Genomic DNA, 26,578 nt, shown 5'->3' on the forward strand with positions numbered 1-26,578 from the left:
GATCGCCCAGGCAGCGTCTTTCTCTGCCTGCGACTTCAGAAGCCCTGAGCTGAGGTTCGCGGTCAGGATGGCTCTGCGCTCCCTGTCCCTTGTGGTGGTGATGGTGGTGGTCGTTCTGCGGGAGAGCTGCTTCGGTGAGTCCCTTTGGGGGCATCTGGGGTTCCGGCCCCTTTTTCTACTGTTGGGAATCCATCCAGGCAATCTCTCTCTCTCTCCCAAAAAGTTTCTTCCCAGAAAGAGAATCCTGATTCGGTCCTTTTCCTAATCCGCTTCCCCATCCCCCCCTCTGGCCACTCTCAGAAGGGATGGATGGGACTCTGCTGCCTATTCCCCCCCAGGAGAGCCCCCCCTGGAGCAGGACAAGGGTAGCCCCTCCAGATCTCAGTCCAGTCTACCTGGGCACCCCCAAGCACAGTTCTTTCCCAATTTCAAAGTGGAGGTTGTGGGAAAGCGGCGTTTCCACGGGATCAGGACAATTCACGAACCTCCTGGCTGCCTTCGCCCAACCCCTCCGCCTGGGTCGCCTCTCCTGTCTTCTGGGGGGCTTGGTGGCTCTTGGTGGCTTCTGGTGCTTCTGGGAGGACCCGGCTTGTTTCCGGAAGCTGTTTGGTGTATTGGCTGATGCCGAGGCTGGTGGCATTGAATAAGGCTGCCCTGTGAACGCAGCAGGAGAAGAGCCTCGAGAGAAACACTCCTTGAATAATGTTTCTGCCTTTAGGACGTTCACTTTCTCCTCCATCCTAAACCCCAACATCCCTAGGAACTTTTCTCTAGGCCAGGCAGGGATTTTACCACCCAAAATCCTCCTCGTTCCATTCCAGGATTGCTCAGCATGGGTCAGTTTGCAGAATCCAAAGTATTTAAAATGTACTATTGTTCCTTAGGAATCAGGAAGGGGCCTTGGGGTGTCCCTAGTTGTTTGCTCTGAGAAGGGAGCAGCATTTCCGAAGGCATTAAAAAAGCTGTCAGGATCTTAAGGATGAAAAAGGCTGGGTTGGAGGCAGAAGAAGAAAAGAACCTCTGGAGGGAGACCATGAATTGAATCGCTTGCTTGGACACAGACAGGCCCAAACTCACCAGCCGTTCCTGACTGGAGGCACATTCACCATTGTGAGGATGCCAAACCTATGCACACCTGTGTTATAGTCACACCTGTCATTTCTGACATGAAGAGGATTCGTGGCTGTGAGGATGCCCAACATTCACACATTTCTCCTCTCAGGCAGACTTCAGACTTCCTCATTGCTCAGCCCCACAAGGGAAAGAAGCAGGTTCTGGATCACGGAGAGTCCGATCCCCCCTCCTTCTCTTAGAGAAAAGCTCTGATCCCTTTGGATCAGATGTGATCTCCCCAGAGCAGGAAGTGGATCTGGGCCTCCCTCTCCCCAAAAGCTCTGAGAAGCCCCTGGGATTGTGGGAGGAGCAGGAAGAGGGAGGCCCAGGCCTTTCATTTCCGTGGTGTCTAAGTGCCTGGAGGCGGTACGGGTCTGGATGAGTAGAAACAGGCTCAGACTCAACCCCTCCAAGACTGAGTGGCTGTGGATACCAGCATCGCCTGATCTAGCTACCCCATCACTTTTGATGGGAGGGGAGCTACTTACTCCCTCTGAAAAGGCTCGCAATCTTGGCGTCCTCCTTGATCCACAGCTGTCCTTGGTGGACCATCTATCGGCCGCAACAAGGGGGGCCTTTGCGCAGGTTCGCCTAGTGCGCCAGTTGCGGCCTTTCCTAGACGGGGATGCCCTCCATACAGTCACTCAAGCTCTCATTGTCTCTCGGTTGGATTACTGCAATGCCCTCTACATGGGGCTGCCCTTGTGGTGCACCCGGAGGCTCCAGCTAGTCCAGAATGCGGCCGCGCGGGTTGTTACGGGAGCTTCCCGTTACTCTCGTGCAACATCTCTCCTGCGTGAGCTGCACTGGCTGTGGGTGGCCTTCCGGATCAGCTTCAAGGTGCTGGTATTGACCTCTAAAGCCCTACATGGAATGGGCCCGGGGTACTTGCAGGACCTCCTCTTACCGGCCTCCCACTGCCCTGTGCGTTCACATAGAGCTGCCCTCCTCCGGGTGCCGTCGGCCAGACAGTGTTGGCTGGCGGCTCCCAGGATGAGGGCGTTCTCTGTGGCCGCACCGACCCTTTAGAATGGGTTACCCACCGAGCTCTGGATGGCTCCCGAGCTTCACACTTTCCGCGCTGGCGTGAAGACATGGCTGTTCCAGCAAACGAGGTTTTAAATCTGGGGATTTTAATTTTGGATTGGTTTTAGATTTTATTGTTATTGTTTTTTATTTATGTGAGCCGCCCCGAGTCCTTTGGGAGACGGGCGGCATATAAATTTTAATAATAAATAAATAAATAAATAAATAAATAAATAAATAAATAAATAAATAAATAAATAAATTTGGACTGGGAAGGGCTGGGAGACCATACTGGAGGAAATGGGCAGTAGGACCACAGGTAGTCCTCGATTTACAACAATTCATTTAATGACCGTTCAAAGTTTCAATGTCATTGAAAACTTTTCACACTTATGACCATTTTAGCATCCTCATGGTCACGTGACCGAGATTTGGATGCTTGGCAATTGGTTCATATTTATGACGGTTGCAGTGTCCCCGTATCACCTGATCCCCTTTTGCAACGTTCTGACAATCAAAGTCAATGGAGAAGCCAGATTCACTTAACCAGGTTATTAATTTAACAACTCAATGATTCATTTAACAACTGTGGCAAGAAAAGTTGTAAAATGGAGCAAAAAACTCACATAACAAATGTCTCACTTAGCAACAAAAAATGTGGGCTCATTTATGGTCATAAGTCGAGGACTACCTGTATTTATTTCTCTGGGCTTTGGAGGTTCTGCCCTTTTGTATGCAGACCCAGGTTCTGCCCAAATAAGTCCCATGAACGATCCTGAAAATGATCTTCAAAATCTTTGGCGCCCTGAAATAATTTCTGATCTGAAGAGCTTTCAGAATAGACACAAACAAGGGGCCTTAGAGGTTTTCCAGTTTAATCTTATTTTCTTTTAATTCTTTTAATCCACGAATAAGATTGTTGCAATATTTTCAGGATCAGACTCAATAAATTTAGTAAGAGTTAAGAGTTCAAATATATCTCTCTTTATTTACACAAGGCATTCTATATTCACTGAATATTCACAGATAGAAGCAAAGAAAAGGGTGTATACAGCTCCTTATATATACAATGGGTGGAGCTAAGTATGGGAGTGGTGAATTATGAATACATTAAGAAGTGAAGAATAAATTAACCCCTGATACCCCGTTCATATACTATTTACACATTAGAGAATAAGGCATTTACATGTGACAAATCCCCCTCTAAATGCCGATTCGTTAAGCTACACCAATTACATTCAGATTCAGGACAATACAGGACATATAACTTGGAAGTCAAGTATTTATGCTGCTTAGAAGGTAGAGGCTTTGTCAGTATGGCAGCTAATTGTTCTGATGTTTCACAATGCACTGCTCTGATAAATCCATCTTGAGATAATTGTCTCACATGTTTAAATTTTATATCTATATGTCTGGACCTTTGTCCAATGGCGTCAGATCTAGATATTTCAATAGCTGCTTTATTGTCTTCATGCATAACAAAAGGTAAAGCAGTTTTTTTCCAAACATCTGAAATTAAATCATTAAACCATACAAGGTTATTTGCAGCTTTAGATAAACAAACATATTCTGCCTCTGTTGTTGAAGTGGCCACTAATTCTTGTTTGCCAGTGTACCAGTAAACTGGACAATCATTTAGGAGGAATACATAACCGGATGTACTTTTTCTACATGAGGTGTCTCCAGCCCAATCCGCATCTGCGTAACATGTGAGGTTTGGTTCCTTAACATTATTAGGTTCTAACATCAAACAAAAGTCTAATGTATTTTTCAAATATCTTAATATCCTTTTAACAGCTTCCCAATGGTACATTGTTGGTTTGCTGACATGTCTGGATAATAAATTGAGAGGTAAAGCGATATCAGGTCTTGTCCAGTTGGAAATATAAAGAAGTGAACCTATGACTGATCTATAAAACGTGTTATCTTTGAATTCAGGGGATGATTCATCAGCATTTCTTAGGAAGTCAGTTTGCATAGGAGTGTCACAAGGTTTGGCATCACTTAGATTACATTTGTTTAAGAGCTCTATGATCTTATCTCTCTGAGTAAGTTTGAATCCTCTTTTTGTCTTATTAATTTGAACACCAAGATACTTATTTACTTTGCCTAAAGATTTCAATGAGAAATGTTCATTTAGCTTAGTTACAAATGTTTCTCTTCTCTCTTTATGTTTACCTATGTATAAAATGTCATCCACATAGATCAATACAAATTCTATATAATCATCACCTTTTTTAACAAAGAAACAGTTATCAGCAGTAGTAGCATTGAAATCCATAGTTTTAAGTACTTTTACTAAACAATCATACCATCGTTTACCAGATTGTTTTAACCCGTATAAACTCTTGTTTAACAACCAAGTCTCATTCTTGTTTGTGTATTGACTGTGAGGTGCTCTTACATATATTTCCTTATCTAGTTTTGCGTGTAGATACGCAGTCTGTATGTCATATTGGAATACATCGAGATTGAGTGCTGATGCTACTACTACAGCTGTTTTGACACTCTCAGTTCTTACTGTGGGGGAATATGTGTCAGTATAGTCCTCCGGATATTTCTGTGCATAACCTTGTGCAACTAGTCTAGCTTTGTATAATGTATTGCCTCCCTCTAAGTTTTTAATTTTATATATCCACCTAGTACCAATAATTGTTTTGTCTTTTGGTGCAATTGCAGGTGTAAATACATTTAATCCTTGTAAACTTTCCATCTCTTTTTTCATTGCTAATTCCCATTTTTCTTTTTCTTTACGAGGAAGTTTTAACACTTCCTCATATGTATTAGGTGTCGTTGATTCACCATCCATATGCATTATGTAATCCTTGTATTTATTTGGCATTTGATTTCTGGTGCTTCTAATTGTTTTTTCAGGTTTACTATTATTATCATGCAAATATCTTGCTTCCTTTTTTGTTAGTGTGTCTGTCTTTATTTTGTGTTGGCTATTTGTCCATGTTTTGGTTTTGCTTCTATGTTTGTTGTCATTTTGCTTTTCTATAATCCCTTTTTCTTGGGATTTTGTATCTTTGTTGTTACTTGGAAATATTTCATTAAGATGTATTTTAGACCAGTTGGCCTGCTCATGGAACACAGCTGTTCTGGAAACTATAAATTTGTTATTATTATCAATGAATCTGTATCCTTTAGTGCCTGTCTCATATCCCATAAATCTGAGCCTTCTGGACACATTTTCTCCCTTTCTTCTTAATTGTTTAGGTATGTGTACGTCTGCAGTGACTCCAAATATGTGCATGTGTGCTAATTTTGGTTTCCTATTATACATCACTTCATATGGTGTCTTATTTACAATGCTGGACCAGGTTCTATTCTGTGTGTAATTGGAATAATGTAGGGCTTCTGACCAGAATTGTTTGCTTAAGCCAGCATCTTCCAATGTGCATCTAATCATGGTTTGTAACGTTGAGTTCTTCCTCTCTGCAATTCCGTTCTGAAACGCAGAAAATGGGCTAGATGTGTAATGTAACATTCCTTTGTCCTTCAGCCATTGGGAGAATTCTTTAGACATGAATTCACATCCCCTATCTGTCATGATTTGTTTTATTTTGGTATTGTGTTGTGTTTCTACGCGCTTATAAAATTCTTTAAATTTCTGAAAAGTCTCATCTTTGTGTTTTAATGTATAAACAAACCCATAGTGACTGTAATCGTCCACTATGGTCAAGAAGTAACGTTTTCTATAAGTGATTGATGGAGTTAGTGGACCAACTAAGTCCATGTGTACTAAATCAAAAATTTTGTTGGTTGACCTAGTTGATTTCCTTGGTCTGGGGCTAGTTTTTAGTTTTGTAGATTTACATACTGAGCATTCCAAATAGTTTTCACAATTTTTTATTTTAACACCTTCTGCGTGTTCAGTCATTTTTTGTACTACAGGAAAACTGGCATGTCCTAACTTCCTATGTAAAATATGAGCACACTCATCATGAATTGGCTTACCTATTTTTGGTTTTTTTTCATTATGTGCATCTTTGTGATCATGAGCTATTTTACATTCATCATTGTCACTATTGCTAATGTTTTCATCATCTACTTCAATACAATCTTCCATATTTGAATCAATGTTATGTAACCATTTTTCTTTTGTTATTAAATAAGGTAGACCCCCTTTAATCATCACAGTACCTATATCTGTTTTATTTTTCTCCAAGGTCGCTTTTCCTTTAGAAAAGACAATGTTAATATCAGAATCCCTGCTTAGTTTTATGGCACTTAGTATGTTATGAGGTATTTCGGGTATTAGTAATACCCCCTCTATTTTTCCTAGGCCAGGTAAGGTTTAGTTTAGTTTAGTTTAGTTTATTAGATTTGTATACCGCCCTACTCCCGAAGGACTCAGGGCGGTGAACAGCCATGAAATAAAACATATCAATACAAAATTTAAAATAGAAATAAAACAAGTTAGATAAATTTGGCTGAACCATATTTAAAACCCCAATAATTTAAAACCAAATTTAAAATTCCCATTTAAAAGAGGAGAAGTTTAGGTCAGGCCGGCTTGCTGGAATAGGAACGTCTTCAGCGTGCGACGGAAGGTACGCAGATCCGGAATCCTCCGTATCTCGGGGGGGAGCTCGTTCCAGATAGTAGGTGCCCCCACAGAGAAGGCTCTCCCCCTGGGGGCCGCCAGTCGACATTGTTTGGCCGACGGCACCCGGAGGAGCCCCTCTCTATGGGAGCGTACTGGTTGGTGGGAGGCTATTGGTGGTAGCAGGCGGTCCCGTAGATAACCAGGTCCTGAGCCATGGAGCGCTCTAAAGGTGATGACCAAAACCTTGAAGCGCACTCGGAAGACCACCGGGAGCCAGTGCAGCTCGCGCAGGAGAGGCGTTACATGGGAGCGCCACGTCGCTCCCATCACCACCCGCGCGGCCGCACTCTGCGCCAGTTGGAGCCTCCGAGTGCTCCTCAAGGGGAGCCCCATGTAGGTTATATTCCCTCTACCTAATACTTGAACTTTTTCTTGGTTAGCTACCTTTATTACAAATTTATCTTCTACAAATGAAGATAGTATATTTTTGTTATTGGTGGTGTGATTAGTTGCTCCAGAATCAATAAGCCAATTATTGTTCTCAGATTGTTGTATGTTAGTGTTGTCTTGTTTATTTAATCCATTCAGTGAACCAGATTTTCTATCCTTTGAATTATCTCTGCCCCCTCTATTCTCTTTGTAATTTGGCGGGCTTCTATATCTATGTCTATCAATGGAAGACTGTCTGTAATTGTATTTGTTTCTGTATTCTGACCTATGTCTTTCTTTTGAAATTTTGGGGCAATCTCTTCTATTGTGTTCCCTAGATCCACAGTTGTGGCATCTAAATGTTTCATTATATTTTTCTTGAAAAGCTACTTTTCTATATGGTTTGTGTTCTATGTGATTGTTAGAGCGACTCCTCCTTGAATTGTCTTCAGCTATTAACTTATTGGATAGACTTTCTATGGATAAGTATCCTAGATTGATTGTGTCTAAATGTGACATATAATTATCCCATGATGGGTCAAGTGAGTTGATGATAACACTTTTCATTGTTTGATCTGAAATCACCTCCCCCCTTAAATGCAGTTCAGCTCTTATTTTGTTTAAAGATATTAAGTGCTCACTTATGGAAACCCCTGGCTTTATCCTAGATGAAAAGAAATCTTTAGACATCCTTGTGGTAGTAGCTACACTGTCACTGTGAAATAGATTGAACATGCATTGAATAATTTCTGAAACAGTCAGATTTTGCTTAATGCTGTGGTACATAGCAGGAGATACACTAGAAATTAATAAGAAAAATGCTCTATGGTGTAAACAGTCTAATTTTAGAGTCCAAGGTCTTTTTGGGGGACTAGTGATAAAAAACAGTAAGTTTTCTTTCATAAAGACAACCTGGAGCTGCTGATACCATTCTTGTAAATTAATGCCATCTATCCTCAGCTTTGGGAAGTCACTGGGCAAATTTCCGACATTATTAGGTCCATTACTTACAACCTGAGGTAGTCCGTGGTCTCGTAAATGCAAAAAGTTACAAAACGGCGTGGGGATGCTCGCAACGAGCCTGCACGGTCTTCTCAGCAATTCATGTCTTCCTGGGCCGTTTGCGTAGTCTCGCGCATGCGCGTTGTCCATTTCGTCCCTGGAGTCGTCGTGAGAGGTTCTCGTCGTTGCGGCTCGCTCGTTCTGCTCTTCCTCAGACGAATCGGTCTCTGGCTCGATCTTGGGAGTCCTGACGATGTCGGCTGTCCTTTTTCTTCTTTTGAGAGCGTTGGTGCTTGCATCGGTCTGTGGCGTGGGGCGGTATCGGCAGGGCTCTCTGGGTTCGGGCGTCGTCGCTCTCGTATTCAGGATGGGAGCGGGTAGATTTTGAGGCATTGGCTTGCTCGCTTGCTTCTTAGTTAGCTTTTTGGTAATTTTTAGTTTTGGCCCAAATGCAGCAAAAAGCGTTTTCATTGCAGATTTTATCTGATTATCTGTTGAATCACTTTCACTTTCCGATTCTGATTCTTCTGAGGTGTTTGAATTTTCTTTTTCGTTTTCGTTGTCTGGTAATGTTTTTCGCGCCAGAAATTTTGAATCGAGCTTTCTGATTGGCTCTGCTTCGCTCACCCTGGAGGTCTGTTGAAACCAAGATGGCTGCCATTCAAAATTTCGCGCGGGGTCACCGTTTTTCTTCTTCATAGTATTTTTTTCTGCAGTCATATCACTCACTATTTTTGGGTCTTTTGGTTTTTCAGTAGTGATGTGCTTCTCTCTCGCTGCTCCGCTGTTTTTCAGCATATCTTGGAGGTTCGCGATGAGGCTTTCATCATTCTTCTGGCTCTTTAATAGTTTTAATATCTCTGACCTGAGTTCGTTGTTTTCTATTTTGATTTCCTCCCGATCATCATTTTCATCTATTATTTCTTCGTCTTCAGTGGTGTATTCTTCAGATTCTCTCGAAATCGCGTTTGTGGATTCGTCAATTATTTCTTGATCCGTTTCCATTTCTTTGCTGTATGCCCTGGTGTTGGGCCTATCTCTCTTAGACATTTTTTTTAATAGATTTTTTTTTTATTGAGTCAATTAACCATCCTCTGCTACCAGCTTGTTGCAATATTTTCAGGATCAGACTCAATAAATTTAGTAAGAGTTAAGAGTTCAAATATATCTCTCTTTATTTACACAAGGCATTCTATATTCACTGAATATTCACAGATAGAAGCAAAGAAAAGGGTGTATACAGCTCCTTATATATACAATGGGTGGAGCTAAGTATGGGAGTGGTGAATTATGAATACATTAAGAAGTGAAGAATAAATTAACCCCTGATACCCCGTTCATATACTATTTACACATTAGAGAATAAGGCATTTACATGTGACAAAGATGTTGTTTTTCTGTTCATTGGGCAGCCTTAGAGTCTCTTCCGTGTTTCTATTTTGACGATAAGAACTAAACAGTGACTTAATGTGATTTTTTTGGTCATTGTTAGTAAAGTTTAGCATAGTTTTATGTCTTGTGAATTGAGCCTGTCCTCCAAAGAAGGGCTGAAAAAACTTTGATGCTCCTCATTCCGGAGTTTGCATGATAGAAACTGACATAATTTTGTATCTTTATCTTGGATTCCCCAGAGGGGCTTTAAAGATGACAGGACCCTCCAGACAGAGAGTCTGAATTTAGGGAGAGGACCCCAGCTGAGCCCCCTCCCCGAAATATGGGTGATGGCAGCAGAAACTCCCACCATCCTCCTTGGGGGCAGGGGGTGGGGCCAGGGTGGAGGGGCCAATGGTTTTCTGGGGGTGAGGAGAATTCTGGGAGTTGAAGTCCAAGTGTTGGAGTCTGAGAAACTCTTAATTTAGGCCTTTACGTTGAGAGTAACACTGATCATGTGAAGAGTTGGGTAGCCAGGATCTCAGTCCCCTCCAAGGTGGCTGAGGGGCATTTCTGCCTTTCTTTGTGCTGACCAAGTGCAGGATCAGCCCCAGAGGAGGAGAAGGGTCAGAGCAGCTTCTGGGGAAAGTGAAGGGGGAGATTCAGAGGAAATCTGGTGCATTGCAAAGGTCTTTGAAGGAGAGTTTGAGGGCCCTAATTGGGTTGCTGAAAGGAAGAAATCTTGGTTTAATCAGACTGAGATATTCTGTGGAAGGAGGAGGAGCCCCTCTGAGTCCTGGGTTCAAAAGCCGATTCTTGCTCAGATGGCTGAACTCTGGGAGGGGAGGGGGGATTTTCCAGCCAGGAAGGGGGGGGGAAACAGGGATGAGGAGGAAGATCTGGGGGGCTAAGTCACTTCATTGCTGCTCCCTTCCCTCCCCCCTTTGCCCTTCCCCATTTGGGTTTCCCCCAAAGGATCCCATGGCCTCTGGTCTCACCCGGATTCCCCCTCCCCCATTTTATGAAATCCCTCCTCAAATCTGCACCTATTAACAGTCCAGGTTGGCCTTCAGTGAAGTCAGAATGGGGTTTTTTTCCCCTGTGAATGGAAAGGAGGGGGGACCAGGGGGGGTTTCCTGCTGCTTTTGAGCTTCTGGGAGGGTGGAATCCCCCCTTTTACCTGTGCAGCCATTGCAGCTTCCTTGGGGCAGAGGCTGAGCAACCCAGAAGGGGGTTTGAGGGAGGCCTTGCTGGAAGGGGGGAGGGCACAATTGGGGCAGGTAAAGTTTGGGGGACCCTCCCCTCCCCTCCCCTCTCACCCCCCACCTTCCCTTCCCTCCAACCCTTCAGGCCCTCCAGAAAATGCTTTTTTTCCCTCTCAGTCGCTCCCTCATTTCCATCTCCTGCCTCTTCTTCCACCATCTCCCCCTTCCTTCCCCCCTTCCTCCTCTGCCCCCCAACTCTCCTCCTCCTCTTCCTCTTCTTCCTTGTTCCTCCCCAGAGCCTCAGATGGGAGCCTCCATGGGATCAGGGTCCTTGGCTGAAGCCCCCTAACTTTTCCCCTCTGGCTCCCTTCCAGGCGCCTCCTCCCACTCCATGAAGTTTTTCTCCACCGGCATCTCGGACCCCAGTCAGGGGCAGCCCCACTTTGTCATTGTGGGGTACGTGGACGGTCAGGTCTTTGTTCACTACGACAGCCACACCCGGAAAGTGCAGCCTCGAGTCTCCTGGATGGAGAAGGTGGGGAAGGAGGATCCCCAGTACTGGGACAGAGAGAGTCGGAAACAATGGAATGTTGAGGAGACGTTAAGAGAAAACCTGGAGAACCTGAGGAGTCGCTACAATCAGAGCGAAGGTGAGTGATGGGTCTGGTGGCTCCTCCGGCCCCATAATCCCCTCCCCAGGAACCAGAGGGGGGAGAAATGGGTCCCTTCAAAGGGAAAGGCTGCCTCCACACCTTTTAAAAAGTCTTTTTTTATATGTTTATTCTTTTTTAAAAAAATCAATGAAAGATTCTCCTTCCCTCCATAGCTGACATTTTCTGCCAAGTGCAGTTAATAAAAAGATGTTTAAATTTATCCTTCTGTCTTTCTGAACGTTGATATGGATATTGATATAAACTGAGGTAAAAAGAGACCGAAATCTCCCCTCCCCCCATGAAAGATGGAGGATCTGGTCTTGGGGGATCTCCTGCTGTGGGGGAGGAAGGGAATCACAGATCCCCCCCACAAAAAAAAACAGGCAGGTGGATCCTAAGGAGATCCTGGGGGAAGCAGGTCCTCGTCCTTCTGTCTGTTTCCACCCCAGAGAAATGAGGGATCGAGTGCAGATCCACCTGGGGAGACTAGATCCCTTTCCTTCTCCCCCTTTTTGGAGGGGCGAGTGGGGCCCAAATGCCAGGAGCTTCTTCTCACCCTCCAGTTGGAAGAAGAGGCCAGGAGGACCAAATGGGGGGCTGGGGGGCTTTTGTGGGGGGGGGGATCTCAGGGCCAGGATCCTCCCAATCTTCATGGGGAAGAGACGGAAAAGAAAGAAACCTCCATTTGGGGCCCTTCCAGAGTCTCTCGGAGCCTTCATGGCTTCCCATCCTTGGTCCCTCAGGCTGAACTCCTGCACAGCCCTCTTGGTGGGGCTGCCCTGGAGGGGGGGAGACTCTTTCTTCAGCAGCCCCCCCTTCTGCCATCTTTGGGGGACAAGATTCACCTCCAAGGAACCTTATTTGGGGAGGGTCTGCAAGCAAATGTGTGTGTAAAGAGAGGCTGCTTTTGGCTGAAGAAAAGCTTCTCCACAAACAGGAGCCATTTTCCCTCCTTTCATCCCAAGGAGCTGCAGCCCCCCAATTCTTCCACCCTTTCCTTGCCCCTCCCCCTCTACAGGTGACCCCCCCAGAGCTCTGCCAGTTCTGCCCCTGATCCCTGAGGGTCTCCCCAGATCCCTCCAGGCCCCCTGCTGGCCTCCCAGGGGAGCAGAGCTGGACCCAGAGGGCTCCCCCTGGTGGAGGAAGGAGGAAGGAGACCGGCCAGAGTGGAGGGGAGCCTCCTTTCCAGGCTCAACAGCCCCAAATGTCCCCACCTTTCCTCAAAGGGAGGCTGCTTCCTCCCTCCCATCACCTGAGTCGCCTCCTCTGGACCTTCCCCGGCTCCCTCCTCTCCTTTCGGAGGTCTTTTGACCAGAAACTGCTCACAATATTCCAGATGTGGCTGCACCCTTGATTTTTTTTTTTAATTTGATTTATATGCAGCTCTTCTCCGGAGACTCAGGGCAGCTTACAAGGCGTTAAGAAATAGCCTTCATACTTTTGTATATTTATACAAAGTCAACTTATTGGCCCCACAAACTGGGTCCTCAATTTACCTACCTTAGAAAGGATGGAAGGCTGAGTCAACCTTGAGCCTGGTGAGATTCGAACTTACAGTAATTGCAGACAGCTGGTGTTAATCACAATGCTATCAGTCTGCTGAGCCACCAGGCCCGTTTGCTCTAAGGCTTTGTGATATTAGCCTGTGTTTTCAATACCATTTTAATGATCGCTGACATCCTGTTGGTCTTTTTAATTTTTTAATATAATTTGTATTAAACCTTCTAAACAAAAGATAAAAACTAATAGAAGGTAACATAAGGTAAAGATGATAAAGAAATCAAAGAAAAATAAAAAAAAGTACAAGAAAAAAAAACAATTGAAGAAAATAAAGAAAAAAGACATAAAGAAGTAGCTTCTGATATTCTTCACAGCGGTTCTAAATATTACTACATTTTAGCCCCTCTAAAGCAGCTTTTCTTAATCTTTTGGTCCTGAAGGAACCCTTGAACTATTTTTCAGATCTCAGGAAACCCCTGAAGATCCAGGCTCAGAGATCGGCTGAAATTGTTTCATGCATAGACCTTTGAGGTGCATTAATAGTGTTCTTACACTAACAATAAAAAAATGAAACTTGCCTTTTCAATGTGATCCCTGTGCTTTCTTTTTACTGCACAAATATTCAGTTCTGTACCAAACTTGAAATAAGAACACATTTCATCTTCAAGTGAAATAAGACAATTTCTGTCTTAGCTTTTGATGCTTCTGAAGTACGACAGAGCTTGTTCTCAGAAGTTGAAAACTGCTGCCACATGTTCAGGGCCTTCCTGTGAATGGCAGGAGATTAATCTTGGGCAGAAATCCAGAACTATTTTTCCCACGGGGAGATCAGGGAATCTCCTCTCGAGAGCAGGATCAGATTGCAGCTCACGAGGTTCTTCCTCTTCCTCCAGAGGGAAGTTTTCTGGCTGAGCAGAAGATGCAGAGAAAGGATCCTTCACCCATCATTCCTGGGTGTGGAAAGGGAGGGAAAGGACTGGTCAGTTTAGTTCAACTGTCCTTACAGGAGGTTTTCCATTAGATTTGAGAATTCCTGGCATCCTTCCTCCCTCTCAAGCCCAGACAGGAGTAGAAACATTTCAAGATTTCCTTTTGGTTTTTTCAAACATTCAGTTTTCGTTTAAATCCAAGAATCTGTTCACTCGAAGTTGAAATATCTTCTCCAGGGCCTTGCAGACAATATAAACTTCAAGCTCATTTCCAAGCTCAATAACCCTTTGGGTGTCCAGATGAGGCTGGGCCACTTGCTGCTGTTGCTAAGAAAAATATTCCTTTGTGGCCCTTTGAGGCTTCATTCCCACATTGCACTAAACCATGGTTTGTTTCTGGTTAGCCCAAAGTGGGAACCAGCCTTTGTGACTTGGTGCTATTTGTGAACGTACACCAAGATTTATGGTCACAGGGATCCCTGCAAGCTTTTATGTAGATCAATCAGATTCTCTTTGAGGCCATGAGATTCTCAGTCCCTCTTTGCAGCCGCAGATTCAGGCAACTGTTCCCTCTCTGGGATCCCTTCCTTTCCGCCCCCCCCCCCCCCCGAGAAATGGTAGAAGGAAAGATGGAAGGGATTTCTGTCCCTCCGTTTCTTCTGTGACTCCTTCTTTTCTCGGTCTCCCTTGGGATCCTCTGCTGGCTTCTCCAGCTTTGCTTTTTCCTGGGGAGGTTCAGGGGCTCCATCCTGGGAGGGAAAATGTAGGGAGGTGGGTTGAGGGAGGGGAGAAGGGTGGGTAGTGATGGGGGCTTTCTTTCCCTTGATTGTTAGGGAGGAAATGGGGGAATCAGTGCCTCCCTCCAGTGTCAAAGTCCCTGCAGGGAGGGAGATCTCTGTTTATCTTGAGGACTCCCCAAACCATCATCTTGTCTTTTATTTCAGGCTTTCACACATGGCAGTGGATGTATGGCTGTGAGTTCCAGCGAGAGGGAAGCAAAAGAGGGTTTGCGCAGTATGGATATGATGGGAGGACCTTCATCACCTTCGACAAGGAGACCCCCACCTGGGTAGCTCCCGATCCCCTGGCCCAAATCACCCAGAGGAAATGGAATGATATTCCAGGAGAGAATGAGAGGTTTAAGTCCTACCTCGAGAATATCTGCATTGAGTGGCTGGAGAAGTACCTGTCCTATGGGAATGAGACCCTGCTCAGGAGAGGTGAGTATCTCAATCCAGGCTACACTTTCCACCTTTACGGTTGGATTTCTTGTGCACATTCAGCCCTTTTGGGTCCCTTGTGCGGAGTCTGTTTGCCCTGGTGGGAATCCTCCTCCTCCCCCCCAGCACCTCTCCAGGACATGGGAAGAACTGATTGGTTCCTATTGCCAGGCAGCCGTTCAATGCACCAGGAAATGCAGCCTCTGCCTTGCAGGCATCTATATGGATCAGGCAGAAAAGGATTTAAGGGTATCCTGTTCACTGCCCACAGTGAGGCCACCATTTGGGGTTCTTCAATGAAATAACCCAAACTGTAGCCAAGAGTGGTGGGCAACCTTAATTTCCTCCCACTAACTCTCCTTCCCCCCACATCTCACAGAAGGCTCCCTCCCAGTCTCGTCCCTGATGGTGCACCTCCCACGCCCATCACTGGGGGGCTCCACTTCTACCATTAATAAGACACTAGCAGTGCCCCCACTTGGGCAAAAAGGCCCATGAATGAGGGGTTCTTTTCTTTCTGAGGGAGGAGCAAAGTTTCTGTCAATCTTTCTCTTAAACCTCAAACAGGTTCCCACAATTCTTAGTCCGCCTTTCCTAAAAACAACCCCCTCCCCACCTTCAGGAGCACTGCCTCACCCCACAGGGGGGCTCACATTATAATCTTTTCCTAGAAATTTTTATTAATGTACCATCTAGAACACCCCTCTCACCTAGATCTACCCCTTCCCCTCTGGGACCCTTGATCCCTCCAGGATCAGCTGGATGACATTAGGATCAGTGGGGAACTCCACACACACCCCACTGATGATTGCCAACAGGCAGCTCCTCCCTTCCCAGGGAGGACCTTCTCTCTCTTCCATTGGCATCACCTCTCTCTGCCCCCCCCTTTCAGAGATCAAATCTCTTTTCCAAATTGATCAGTGTGAGATTCCCTTTGAGCTCTCTTCCTCTTAAAATTGTGGTTGTGTTGCTTGGAAAGAGGCCTGGAGCAGCCTCAGATTCAGGGGAGCAGAAGAGGATGCAAAAAGTAGGGTGAAACTTCTGTGTTGTTGTTGTTTTGAAAGGGAACTTAAAAGAGCATCTCCACTATCCCACCCCTGAAGGGAGCAGCCCAAGATCAGTCAGAGTTCAAAACAATCAGAGTGAAATTTTCTTGGACCTTCAATTTGCTGCTGGAGGTTTTTCAGGCTGAGTCTCTGGGAAGGACTCAAAATCAGGAGTTCTTGTGGTTGAGGATTTTTGAGATTGAGAGCATTTCCCAAAACTCTTGGAGATGCAGCATGTGTGGAGTGGGAAGTAGTGGGAGATTTTCCTGCCCCTCCAGGTTTCCCATCCACCTTCCAGGCTCTGGAGGGGCTCAGAGTTAATTCCTGTGTTTCTGCAGAGCCTCCGATGGTGACGATGAGCAGCAGATCAGAGACTGAGGATGGGATGGAGACGCATGTCTGCCGTGTGGATGGCTTCTACCCAAGGGAGATCGATGCTTCCTGGAAGAGGGACGGGGAGGAATGGCTGGTTGACACCCACCATGGGTTTCTGGCCCCCAACGCGGATGGGACCTACCACTACTGGCTCAGCATCCAGATCGATCCCAAAGAGAGGGACCGCTATCGGTGCCACGTGGAGCACGACAGCCTGCAGGAACCTCTGGACTTGGAACTGAAGGGTGAGAGGCTGCAGGGAGGGAAAGGCTGGGCTCTTTGGCAGCCTGGAGGGTTGTGGGAGAGAAATCTGGCCCCAGCTGTATCCGGATATGAACAAACCTGAATTTTAAGCCATTGGTTTTTCCAGTGTTTGAGGTTGGTGAAGCTACAGAGACCCAATCATAGAACTGACTTCAGGTGATGGAAACTACAGAATCCCATCACAATACTTGGCCGATCCTGATGAAATGTCCTTAGATCCTCTCTGAGGCCTTCCCTGTTTCTTGCCCACAGCAGAAAAGCAGCAGTTATGCCGAGCACCAGAAAGAGATTTGGTTTTCAAAGTAAAAGAATCAGGAGGAGTCTGGTAGCCCCTTTTCTGAAGGCAAATTCTGATTAAACCGGATGAACTGCAGCTGAGTTCAGGAAATGCAGAGAGTAGCTGGACTGATGCTTCAGGAGTCAGAAAAGAAAGTACCAAAGTCTGAGTTTTTTTTCCCATTAGAGAGTAACAGGATTTCTTGCTTTAAAGGTCAAAAGGTCACCCTGTGTTGTTGCTCTAAGAAAGAAGTTGTACATTATTTTATGACATGATATGTGAATTCCCGAGGCTCAGCATAAAACCCAAGGAAAAAAATCCCGCTCTCAAAGAGTTCTGCATATGCTCATAAGTGTCCCTAATGTTTTTTACATGGACATCCAAATTTGCAAAATTAAAATTCTAATTTTTTTTATTGATGATTGTCAGTATGATACAAGAAATATTCAAATGTAATTGTTATGCTGATATCCCAGGGAAAATAAAATATTTGTTTTATTTTTCTGGTTGTTTATAGCAAACATCAATTCACAAGTGGCATGATTGCTATTCAATGGGAATCCTGAATTTTGTGCAAGAGAAATTTAAATTTGAAGTTCCCTCCTCAAACCTGCCCCCCCTCCCCCTCCAAGCAATACCAATTTATGATGCTTTGCTAAGACCATACTTGGAATTCTTCATCCAGTTTTGGTCGCCACAATATAGAAAAGATGTGGAGACTCTGGAAAGAGTGCAGAGAAGAGCAAGAAAGAGGATTAGGAGCCTGGAGGCTAAAATATATGAAGAGCAGTTGCAGGAATTGGGCATTTCTATGAAAATTCATGAAAAGAAGGACTAGGGGAGACATGATACGTTCCAATATCTCAGGGGCTGCCCCAAAGAAGAGGGAGTCAAGCTATTCTCCAAAGCACCTGAGGGCAGGACAAGAAGCAGTGGGTGGAAACTAAACAAGGAGAGAAGCAACCTAGAACTGAGGAGAAATTTCCTGACAGGGAGAACAATTCATCGGTGGAATGGCTTCCCTTCAGAAGTTGTGGCTGCTCCATCACCAGAAACGTTTCAGAAGAGACTGGAGAGCCACTTGTCTGGGGCCTCTGGAATGAGCAGGGGGTTGGACTGGAAGACCTCCAAGGTCCCTTCCAACTCTGTGACTCCGTTGTTCTATTTCTGCCATTTGTGGGACCATCCAGAAGTCGGATATCACCATATTCCATTTTTCATGCTAAAGTTCTGGAAGCACAAATTATAATTTTTTGTTATTCCTGGACTGGCCAAGGAAAATGAAAGTATATATTTTTTAAAAAAAGTCTAGGAGATATGAACTATTTTACTTTAAATAATAAAATGCAAACACTCAAACTGAAGAAAAAAGCATACAGAGCTGCCCATTTCCACTCAGAATCATGGCTTATTGGAGCAGCCTATAAAAACAACAAAAATGTTTTTGTTTTAACAAATTTTGTTTATATTATTGTGTTGGTGACGTTTTTGTTTTGTAACCTGCAAAGAGTCACAAGGTGGCAAACGGCTGTTTTTGAGTGGAAAAACCAAAGATGAATTCAGTTGCCTTCATGCTGGGCTGGGGTGAGAAGGAGGCAGCGTCATGAGGACACGTCCTCTAACAACGGTTAGCAAGGCGCCTTCGTGTTACCTTGAGAAGGACAGAAAAATGAGCCCATGGAGTTTTGAATTTGGGGAAATTCCAGCTTTCACTTCTTTAGGTCTCTTCTGTGATTGGGAGGATTGTTTGGGGTTCTCCGTCAATGATCTGCTCTTTCTCCCAATTTAGAACCAACCAATTCAAAATCCAATCTCGGGCTCATCATCGGCTGCGTTGTGGCTGCTCTTGTCCTGGTGGGTGTGATTGCTGGGATCCTGGTATTCTTCAGTAAGTATCATTTTGGGGGAGGAGGGGTGATGGAAGGAAGATGGGGAGATTCCCCCCTAAGTCTCTCCCTTTGGGGAGCTTCTTCTGGGCTTCCTTCTGTTTTCTCAGCCCTCTTGGGGAGCATCTGAGATCTCAGCCTCTTGCTGGGACTCCAGTCATTTGTATTTTGAAGATCATTCTCTTTTTATAAATGGGAAAAAAGTGTCTGTGAAATATCTCCTGGGGTTCTTCCTCCTACAGAGGGAGAAATTGGGTGATCTCTCGTGGATTCTGTTGAACTTTCACTGATTTTTATCTTTGCAGGAAGACGTCAAGATGACTACAATGCAGCACCAAGTGAGTGAATTGTCCTCTTTCCATGTAATTTCTAACTTAGAACAGGCTTCAGAGGCATCATCACTTGAGGATTGTTTGTGTGTGTGTGTGTGTGTGTGTGTGTGTGTGTGTGTGTGTGTGTGTGTGTTTAAAAACAAAAGAAACTCATGAAGCTGCAGAGTTGTGCTATTTCCTCCTCAGAACTAAGCTGGGGAAGGAGGCCCCCTTTTCATAACAGCCAGGCTGTTCTTGGGAGTGAAGATCTAGGACAAGAAACCCTCAAGAGGATGAGAAGATCCATGTGGGTGAAATATTTCCTCTGAGTGAGAAGCTGCTGTTTTCCAAGTAGGAGGAACTTACAAAATTCAATTTACTTGCACTGGTTTGTTCCTGCGGAGGAGAAGGGAAACTCTCCCTGTTGGATTTCCAGGCACTTTCATTCAGGCAGGGAAGGCAGCCCACAGTCTGCGTGGTGGAGCCTGGCCCCCTTTGGAGGAAAGAGCCCTTCACTCCTTAGGGAAATAGGAAAACCTCCACAATGCCGTGATCCCCAGTGGTTGGAGACTCTTCTGGTGGGATAGCTGAGACCTGGCTGAATCTGGAAAGGAGGATGTTCTCCTCTCAGAGACATGTCCAGCTGGGTTTAGGTTTGGCACCAGCTGATACCCCAGGACGCAGCGCAGGTGGGATGGTAGTGGTCATCTGAGAATCTCCTTTGGCTTTCAAGGGGCCTTGTGCCCCAAATTTCTGGTTGTTACTCCCTGTTTTGGAGCTAAGTTCATGAAATCAGTTGGGCTTGTTCCTACTGTACCAGCCTCCCTACCTGAGTGCTGTAGATTATTTGGGGTTGGCAGTGGAGTTCCCCAGGATCATGGTCTTGCGAGAGGGGTCCTTGGTGCTCTCTGAGCTTGCTTGACTAGCACTGAGGATGTTACCTAGTTATGGTAATGAAACATCTGCAAGAAAACAAACAAGCTCACAGAACATCAAGGACCCCTCATTTCAACCCTGAGCTACAAATATTCTCCTTTATTGGTCTTGGGAGACTGCAATCTGCCATCCTTGGTTTTGGCCTTGGAAGCAGCCCAGGATTTCATGGCCGCCCTGTTGGCCATGGGCCTCCCCCAGATCATCTTGGACCTGACCCAAGGCAATAGTCAATCAACACCGGATATGATCTTCTTTTTTTCAAGTTTTAAAAAGTTTTTATTAAATATAAAAAAATCCATTTCTACATAAATAGTGTGTTGTCTAAGTACAATTAATTTTGAGAAATAGTAATAATAATAACAATAATATTCATAATATTGATCACATATTTGCTTATCCATTTTGATAAACCTTCCTTGTGTAATTAATCATCCTCTTATGCTTCAAAATTTCTTAATTCTGTTTCTGCTAGTTAGCCATAGATAAAATAAGTCCCATGTTAAAAAGTATTCAGTTTCTTCCTTCTCCTTCATTTTAAGTGTTAATCTATCCACTTCTGCGCATTCTAGTATTTTTTTAATTACATTTTCCACTGCAGGGATCTCTTCACTTTTCCAATGTTGTGCAAACACGATTCTAGCTGCTGTTAAGACATGTAAAATTAAGTATATGTTCTCTTTATTGTATTTTTCTAGTAAAATGCCCAAAAAGAATATTTCTGGTTTTAGATCTATATGTTGCTTTACCATTTTTTCTAACCATGTATGTATTTTTGTCCTTTTTTTATTTGCCTTTGGGCATGTCCACCACATATGATAATACGAACCCGGTGCCTGATTACATTTCCAACATTTAGTGGACATGTCCTTAAATATGTTTGCCAATCTTGTCAGCGAAAAGTGCCATGTATAAAACATTTTACATAGATTTGCTTTGTATGCAGTTGATATTGTTAATTTATAATTCCTATCCCACAATTTCTGCCATTTATCTAACTCTATAGTATAACCAACATTTTTAGCCCATACTGTCGTTGTTTCCTTTACTTGATCTTCTTCCATTTTAATACTCAGTAAATAGCTATATAGATTTTTAATTCCTTTTTCATCCGTCCCTGTTAATATCTGATCTAGTTCTGTTGATTCTTTATAAAAGCCATACATTTTAGCATCTTTCTCATATCATGAGTCCCTTGGGAGTTGGGCGGCATAGAAATGTGATAAATTAAATTAAATTAAATCATGAGATGATCTTTTCGTTGAAGTAAATGTCAACGTGATCTGGTGGGTAAAATCTGGCTTTTAATTTATTATTTTAAATGGCATTTTATTGTAAGCTTCCTAGGGTTACCTTGAACAGATGGATGGCATAGAAGTTTAATAATAAATAAATAAATAAATAGGCTGGTCTCCTCTGGGAGGTTCATGAAGCTGCAGAGGTTTAATGGTGAAGAGAGAGAAGATTAGGACAAAGCTATTCCTGTCCCTGTCCCTGTCCCTGTCCCTGTCCCTGTCCCTGTCCCTGTCCCTGTCCCTATCCTATCCTATCCTATCCTATCCTATCCTATCCTATCCTATCCTATCCTATCCTATCCTCTCACTCTGTGTCTCTCTCCAATGCAGGGAGGAACCAGGCCATTTAGCAGCCTCCTCGCAGGTGAGTGGCCCCACGGGGGTCTGTGTGGGGAGGAGGGAGGGAGGGAAAGGAGGGCTTTGAGGGGAATGATGAAGGTGCTTTGGGAAATCCCTCTTCTCTCTCCTATTCATCTCAAAGGCTGGAAGGGAAGGAATTTGGGGGAGATCCAGAGGGGCTCTGGGAAGGGGGGGGCTCTGCCTGCCCCCAAACTCTTCTCCTGCAAGGCCAGACTGTGGCTCCTTTGGGGATCTGACTGTCTTGGATCAGGAGGCTCAGAGAGCTGCAGAGAGGAGATTTGTCAAGGAAGGACGTAGCAGCTGTCCAGCTGAAGTCAAAAGACACTGAGACAAACTTGTAGGTTAGATATATAAAAGTATTTAACATTTATAGTTGCAGCAGACAAGATAGTCAGGAAGACAGGAACATCTTGAGGTAAATCAAAAGGCACACAGAACACACAGACGAAAAAGGCGGGAAAAAGGGAAACTCCCCCTTTATACCCACAGCAACCAATCACAGCATGGATTGCTTCATGCAGAAGCCAGCTCAACCAATCAACTACTGCCCATTGTACACTTACCTGTTCCAGCTCCTAAATTTAATATCCTAACAGGACTGGGGGGTCCCCAGTGCAGGAGGGAAATAGGGGCAGATGAGGGGCTTCTTGTGGGTCTTGCAGTCATGGATGGAGAAGGGGCTTCTCTCCACTCCTTCCAGCCCTCTGGGGATCCCTCCCTCCAGATGCTGAAGGAAGACATAGGGGGAAGATAAGGATCCATAGGTCTCCGGGAGCAACACAGACTAGTATTGGATTCCTATATTTGAGGGGGGACATTAATTTTATGTAACTTGTGGGGCAGGTTCTCAGCCGCCTCAGGAGCCAGTCCCAGCCCTGCCTCTCCCTTCTTTCTACCTTGGAAAATCCCACCCAGCAGATCCCTCTTGAGGAAGCAGCAGTTCTCAGGAGTGGGATCAGATGGGCAGATTGGTGCTGATCCCTCAGCCTGGGTGGTGGGATTCTTCCTCTGGGCTCCCTCCCAGACTGACCCTGCCTGCTTCTTCCCTCTCTTTGCAGCACGAGTGGACAGTCCCAGCATGAGGAGAGAGGAGAGAAGATGGGACCAACCTTCTCCTGAATTAGGCCGGACTCTCAGGCCCATCCTGCATGCTTGGAACCAGGATGCATTTGGGGTCTTTTATCATCGCTTTTATCATTGGATCAGTAACCTTTTGTATTAGGATTGAGAGACGGAGGAGAAAAGAACATCTTACGTGTTTATAATTGTGGAATCAAAAGGATTCAAACTGGAATTAGTAGATATTATTTTATTTTTTATTTATTTGTATCCTGCTGAAGGCATTGAAGATATCTAACACACTTTCTCCTCCTATTTCCCCCACAACAACCACCCTGGGAAGTGGGTTGGGATGAGAGAGAATGACTGGCCCACCCAAGCCGTCTTTCGTGGCTAAGGCGGGATTTAAACTCACAGTCTCTTTCTAGCCTGGTAACCACTACAGCAAATTGTCTTGTGTAGCTTGTAAATAGCTTTGTAATATAGCTTTTAGCAACTACGTTGTTATTTTTGGTGACCTTTAATAAGCTTCTGCTGATTAACAGGTTTTAGAGAAGGGCCCATAGCGAATGGAGTGAGGAATAGAATGCAGAGGTTTACTTTAAGGAAGAGTGATAAACTGTTAATCTCCATCATAATTGCTTGGATTTAAAGTGGAGGTTTTTTTCTCTCTCTTATTGTTCTTTGTATAAGTTGTATAATGAATAGTATGTACCATGTACTGCCATTTATGGATTTTCACAGTTTAGGAAAATGAAACAGAAACCTTCCCCCATCAGGATGTGCTGAACGGACATAATTTTTTACTGCTGCCAACGAACAGCTGATTTTGCCACCAAAACTGGTTATTTGGTGGCTTTGCTCCCTGTTTTTTAAAGGGGTGACTAGGAGCAACCCAAGATGATCTTCGGACAATCATGCACAGACAGAGAAGAGAGGGGGCTGGATGCCTGCAGTTCTTGGTAAGGAGTGAACAGAAGGTCTAATCTCTTGCCATCCTTTCCCTTCAGCTGCTCAGCTTTCTTAAGCGCACCTGGGTTTTAACTGCACCTTCTGAAGCTTTACAATCTCTTGATTTATGACTAGTTCACTTCTGACCCTTTTTTACAACCTGGACTTTTACAACTTTTTTTTTCTCCTCTTTCATTGTTTACCATTAAATTCAAATTATTATTTTTTTAATAGTAAGAAAGTTGCAATGGACTTTAGGCTTACATTTACACAGTATTATACTATAAACCTTGCTCTTTCTAGCTTTTTTCTTTCTTTCTTTTTAAGAGCCTCGATATTTAACTCTTAATTTTTTATGGAAAAATTCCCTCCTTTTTAACCCTGGGGGGTGGGAATCCTTTTCCCCTGTGGAAGCTGTTGCTTATCTGCTTCTCTTGTCCTTGGAGAGAAAACAAAAAGTGTTTTTCATGTCTTCCAAAGGTGATAAATTATTTGAGGGGACACCGGAAAAAAGAATGCTCTCCAACGTACAGATTTTATTTGAAAATATAAACACAAAAAATTCCAGGGGTCAAAAACGGTTGTGGAAAATCAAGGCGATATGCAAAAGCAGGAAATATCAGCTGGACCTGATTTGCAATTTGAAGAATTGGTGTTTAATTGGTCACTGTCACCCCCAAAGAAGTACTTGGTTTGTCAGAAAAGATAAAAAACATTATGAATAGAAGAAACTCTTGAGATAACAGATATGACGAAGGATGGACTGGATTTTCCTGGCAAGAGGAATGCTGTGTTGTTGAGGAGAATTATTTAACAATGAATCTGGCAGAGATAGTTGCAACAGAGACTTATGAACTGCAATTGTTGGTAAAGTTTCTAATTAAAAACCTAAGGAAAAGTTTCACAATTAAGAACCAAAACACAAGTATTTAACACTGGACTCAGAGATAACGATGGAAGCGGTTTGTGAGAAATAAGAAATTGGGTAGACTTTCTATGAATAAATTATAATAACAGACTGTTAAGAGAGTGCTTTGAATTTTAACTTTGCTGTTGTTCAACTGTTAACTATTTTTCCTTTCACATATGTAATCTACGACAGGTCAGTTAGGCTGCAAATAGATCTACAAGATTATAAATTTTGGACCTCTTTTGCAAGGCGGGGAAGCTATTATTGTTGCAATAGATTTCTCAGCGTTCAACTGGGGGGGGGCATAATATGTCTTCCTGTTTTTTCATTAATTTTTTTCCATGTTTTTGTTTAGTTTTGTTCTGTCTCTGTTCAATCCTTTTCTTTTGGATTTTAATCTTTTACACAAAATACAGTAAAATAAAATGGTCAATTCTAAGAGAAATGGAACAGGAGATTCACAATTTGGCCTGGCTCCTTTCCCCCTAACTGGTGCACATATACTATAAGAATACAAAAATAGTTTGCTGAAAATAAATGGTTTTGCCTTCTTCTTACCTGAGTTGCTTCCTATTATTGGAAGTTGGAAATAACAAGGATTTTCTCCTCCTGGCTGTTCAGAGACCCTGAGTTCCCTTTGAGTGGCAGGAAGGGGAGGAACCAAGGCAAAAACTGGGGGGCTCCTGGGGGCTCCTTGGGGAGGAGGCAGCCATTTTGCTCCTGTGTCCAGATGTTTCTCTTCCCTCAGGCTGTTGGCCAAGTGGCTGGACTCTGAGCCTCATCTGTGTCTGCCTTGTTGGGTTGCAGAACTTATGGGAAAGATGGGCCCCATATTACAGATACTCCTCATTTGATGATTATAATTGAGCCCAAAATTTATGTTCCTAAGTGAGAAATTTATTAAGTGGGTTTTGCCCCCTTTTACGACCATTCTTACCACAATTGTTAAGTTAATAACACAGTTATTAAATGAGTCTGGCTTCCCCATTGACTTTGTTTCGCAAAAGGTCGCAAAAGGGGACCACATGACCCTGGGACTCTGCAACCGTCATAAATATGAGGCAGTTGCCAAGCGTCCTAATGTAAATCACATGAGCCATGAAGATGCTGAAACGGTCATAAGTGTGAAAAATGGTCATATCTCCTTTTTTCAGTACCGTAACTTTGAAAGGTCAATAAATGAACTGTTGTAAGTCGAGGACTACCTGTATAGTGGACGCTTTTTGGGAGAGGAGTGAAAAGGGGGGGTCTTTCACCCCAATTCCTTTTGGGCTCCCCAGATGCCCTCGAGCTCCCATCTTTGACAGCCTAAAAAGGGGACAGTTTCCACCTGCAACACAAGAGTCACATTCAGCCTTGGGCAGCTAATAATGTAACCCACCAAACTCTTAATATTATAATAAACAATGTAAAAAAATAATAGAAGGGTTTACTGACTATATTATCTAATTTATATGCAGCCCAAGAGAATCCCTTTTCACTCAGTGCTGCCCAGGGAAGCCAAAAGGTTGGACATGGCTGCTTTAAAGCATTTGGTGAGAATTCAATCCGTATTTCAGCATCTTCTACCAATTCAAAGGTTTTAGAAACGTATTTATTCATTAGACTCCTCTGACTGACCAGCTCTGTCTTGAAAATGCCACTAGAGCTTTTGAGCATTTTCATCCTCAGCGAAGATCAGTCGGAGTTTCTGACCTGCAACACAGAATTGTATGGCCGGGAGGGACCTCAGAGGTCTTCTAGTCCAACCTCTGTCTTAAGGCAGGAGAGCTTATAGCATCCTGGTCCAAAGGTTGTCCTGTCTGTTTTTGAAAACCTCCAGTGATGGAGCAGCCACAACTCCAAGAGGCAAACTATTCCTTTGAGTAAACGTTTTCACTGTTAGAAATTTTCTCCTTACTTCTAGGTTGG

The 26,578-nt window shown here is 44.0% G+C and overlaps 1 protein-coding gene across 1 annotated transcript; it reads left to right on the forward strand.

Moving 5' to 3' along the window:
- Positions 1-25,866, forward strand: LOC117656577 (class I histocompatibility antigen, F10 alpha chain-like). The gene is made up of 8 exons (XM_087884562.1): positions 1-134; positions 11,073-11,348; positions 14,725-15,000; positions 16,385-16,666; positions 18,752-18,850; positions 19,154-19,186; positions 21,718-21,751; positions 22,806-25,866. Exons 1-7 carry the CDS (start codon positions 68-70, stop codon positions 21,735-21,737), a joined length of 1,053 nt encoding a protein of 350 aa, XP_087740688.1. The 5' UTR covers positions 1-67; the 3' UTR covers positions 21,738-21,751; positions 22,806-25,866.
- Positions 25,867-26,578: the final 712 nt, after the last annotated feature.

Source organism: Pantherophis guttatus, chromosome 2 (assembly GCF_059756535.1).
Source record: "Pantherophis guttatus breed Tessera chromosome 2, ASM5975653v1, whole genome shotgun sequence".
NCBI classification, from domain to species: Eukaryota; Metazoa; Chordata; class Lepidosauria; order Squamata; family Colubridae; genus Pantherophis; species Pantherophis guttatus.

Coding starts and splice junctions, on each gene's coding strand:
- LOC117656577 (XM_087884562.1), top strand. CDS start 68: ATGGCTCTGCGCTCCCTGTCCCTTGTGGTGGTGATGGTGGTGGTCGTT. Junction 18,851..19,153: donor TGGGATCCTGGTATTCTTCA/GTAAGTATCATT, acceptor TTATCTTTGCAG/GAAGACGTCAAGATGACTAC. Junction 19,187..21,717: donor TGACTACAATGCAGCACCAA/GTGAGTGAATTG, acceptor TCTCCAATGCAG/GGAGGAACCAGGCCATTTAG.